This window comes from Tribolium madens, unplaced genomic scaffold, assembly GCF_015345945.1.
Source record: "Tribolium madens isolate multiple individuals breed KSU strain unplaced genomic scaffold, Tmad_KSU_1.1 Scaffold_20;HRSCAF=117;Tcas5.2_LG4, whole genome shotgun sequence".
In the NCBI taxonomy this organism is placed as follows: domain Eukaryota; kingdom Metazoa; phylum Arthropoda; class Insecta; order Coleoptera; family Tenebrionidae; genus Tribolium; species Tribolium madens.
The window spans coordinates 802,230-804,868 of NW_025400985.1; the positions used below are offsets into that span (position 1 = coordinate 802,230).

Consider the following 2,639-nt stretch of genomic DNA (forward strand, 5'->3'; position numbering starts at 1 on the left):
AAAAACAAACCAAAATTCACTAAATTAGCCCAAAAACGGTGTCATTTTTGCCTTTTTTGCGTGTTTAAACACATTTTTAGATAACAAAATATTTTTTTCGACAAATTTCGTTATAAAACACTAAAAAACTAAAATCATCGAAATTTATGTTGATTCATTTATTTCACTCGATTTAATCGGTTTTTGAGCAAAATTTCGTCAAAAATAAGTCAAAAAAACACAAAATTTCGTCAAACATATTTTAATTTTTACGTTTTCTAAGCTCGAAACACGTTTTTTAAACTAAAATCTGAAGTTTTTGTGGAAATTGCCTTTTTAAGCATCTTGAACATTTTTTAGTCAAAAAAATCAATTGTTTTGACAATTTTTTTCAAAAATAAGTCAAACAATCACCAAATTAATTAAAAATAGTTTTAATTGCTTTCTTTTTTTACGAGATTTTTCTAAACAGAGTTAAAAAAATCGCTAAATTGGGTCCGAACGTAATATATTTTTGCCATTTTTGGATATTTTTAGCACATTTTTCAACTAGAAACATAATTATTTCGCAGAATTTTTGTTAAAAACAAACCAAAATTCACAAAATTAAGCTAAAAATGGTGTTATTTTTGTGTTTTTTTTTAGCGTAAGTACATTTTTAGATAACAAAATATTTTTCCGACAAATTTCGTTATAAAACTGGCTTAAGAATTACCAAATAACATCGAAATTTATATTATTTTAGTTTGCTATGATCAAATTAGTTCTTTTTGAAGCAAAAATTCATTTATTTTGCAAAAATTCCAAAAATCATCAAAATTTTCACTCGATTTTTGAGCAAAATTTAATCAAAAATATGTCAAAAACAGAAAATCTGGTAAAAATATTGTTATTTTTACATTTTTTAAGCTTTACATTTTTGTCTTCTTCAAGATTTTTGTACGTTTTTTATTCAGAAACGTCTATTATTTTCACAAATTTTCTTAAAAATAAGTCAAAAACACCAAATTAATTAAAAATAGTTTTGTTTACGAGATTTTACTAAACACAGTCAAAAAATCGCTAAACTAGGTCCAAACGTAATATATTTTACCATTTTTGAATATTTTTAGCACATTTTTTGACTAAAAACGTGAAAAAATTAATATTAATTTTAAAATTAATTTTCACTGAAAAAATTTATTTACCTGATTGTGGGGGAAGGCGTAATTCTGGATGTAGAGCAGAGTCGCCCACCAGTAATTTTGGCAATCCTGCTGAAACATTTCTGAAACGATGGGCCAAAAGGGCCCTTTCCCCACATACGTGATCAAAGTCGCTGTAAACAGCACAATCATGGCCARAGACGGTGTTAATCTAGCGATTTTTATTGCAAAATTACTGAAATTGGCTGAAAAAAATTACCGCAAAATCCGGTGCAAGTAGAACATCGGTACTGAAAATTTCACCCCTTTAGCGTCACTTTTCATGAAAAGATAGACAAGTAAAAGGCCACTAATAAGAAAAAATGTGTCCACTGCCACCGAACATGAGACCAATAAAGCATTGGCTTTGAAATTTTTCCACTGAAAATTTTTTTCATAAATGAATTAACAATTTTCATAAATACAAACCTCTTCCATCTCTAGGGAGTTAATCACCGGGACGTAAAACGCGTACTGAAAACTGTGTCCAAGCACAATCCACATCAAACTAACGACTCGTAAACCATTCAAACAGTCCAAATTTCCTTCAGAAGTTTTCGCTGAAAATAATTTTTTCCCATTTGTCAGCACTGAAAACGCAATGTGAAYGTTGGGTTCCTTATTTTCGACRTACTGATAAACGAAGAAATCGTACAAAGTGCTGATAACAACAATAATTGCAAAAAACGAAAAAATCACACTGAAAAAAAAAAACTGAAAAAATATTTCAGTGAATTTTTTTTTACATTGCCACAATTGCCGCCCCCGTGAGTGGTTTTCCCTCCCCATCATCGCAAAAATCCCCCACGAAAATGAAATGCAAGGGCGATTTCAGCTGATTTTCAAGAACGTTGCTCACATTTTGTAGATTTTTCACACTGCAAGCTTCAGGGACACACAAACCGACTGAAAACCGCCCCTGAATGTACAATTCGGCCTCCTGGTCCTCCCGCGCGGTTTCAGCCTGAAAAAACCCGTAAAAATCCGGTTTTTGGGTCGAAATTTTACCAGAAATTGTGAAAAAAAATCCTTCAGTTGTTGCGACGCGAATTCCTCGTGGGGCTGAAACAAAGTCGTGCAATATTTTCCCTTCACTTCGTGKATTTTCAGGCATTCGTCGTAGTTTCCCACATGCATGATGTTTCCGGTTAAAATTCCGGTTTGGGGCTTTGCGCTCGCGTCCAACACTGTTTTSAATTAGTTTTTCAGGCTTTTTCAGGCTTGATACTCACTTTTTTGGGCCCAAGTTTCGTTCCGAAKGCCTGAAAAAAGGCGCAAAAGTTGTGAATTGCATTCATTGTTGTCGAAATTTGACAAGAATTCGAAGAAATTTTGAGGGTCAAATGTGGAGAAAAAGTCAAAATCGGGGACGAATTGGGCGTTTATTGGGTTTAGGAAAACCCAAAGTGTTAACAACTTTAACATCGTGATGAAAAGTGAAATTTGCACCGTGATTGTGGGATTTTGTTTGAAAAA

At 32.4% G+C, this 2,639-nt stretch overlaps 1 protein-coding gene across 1 annotated transcript in view; it reads right to left on the bottom strand.

Annotated features, from left to right (window-relative positions):
• Window positions 1-2,599, bottom strand: part of LOC123004611 (nose resistant to fluoxetine protein 6-like) — a 5,153-nt gene extending 2,554 nt beyond the window's left edge. Inside the window, exons 1-6 of the mRNA XM_044397940.1 lie at window positions 2,396-2,599; window positions 2,172-2,350; window positions 1,910-2,127; window positions 1,593-1,863; window positions 1,384-1,544; window positions 1,167-1,335 (exon numbers count right to left, since the gene is read on the bottom strand). Of these exons, the coding sequence (XP_044253875.1) occupies window positions 1,167-1,335; window positions 1,384-1,544; window positions 1,593-1,863; window positions 1,910-2,127; window positions 2,172-2,350; window positions 2,396-2,588 (1,191 nt within the window). The 5' untranslated portion in view covers window positions 2,589-2,599. The remainder of the gene's footprint in view (window positions 1-1,166; window positions 1,336-1,383; window positions 1,545-1,592; window positions 1,864-1,909; window positions 2,128-2,171; window positions 2,351-2,395) is intronic.
• Window positions 2,600-2,639: the final 40 nt, after the last annotated feature.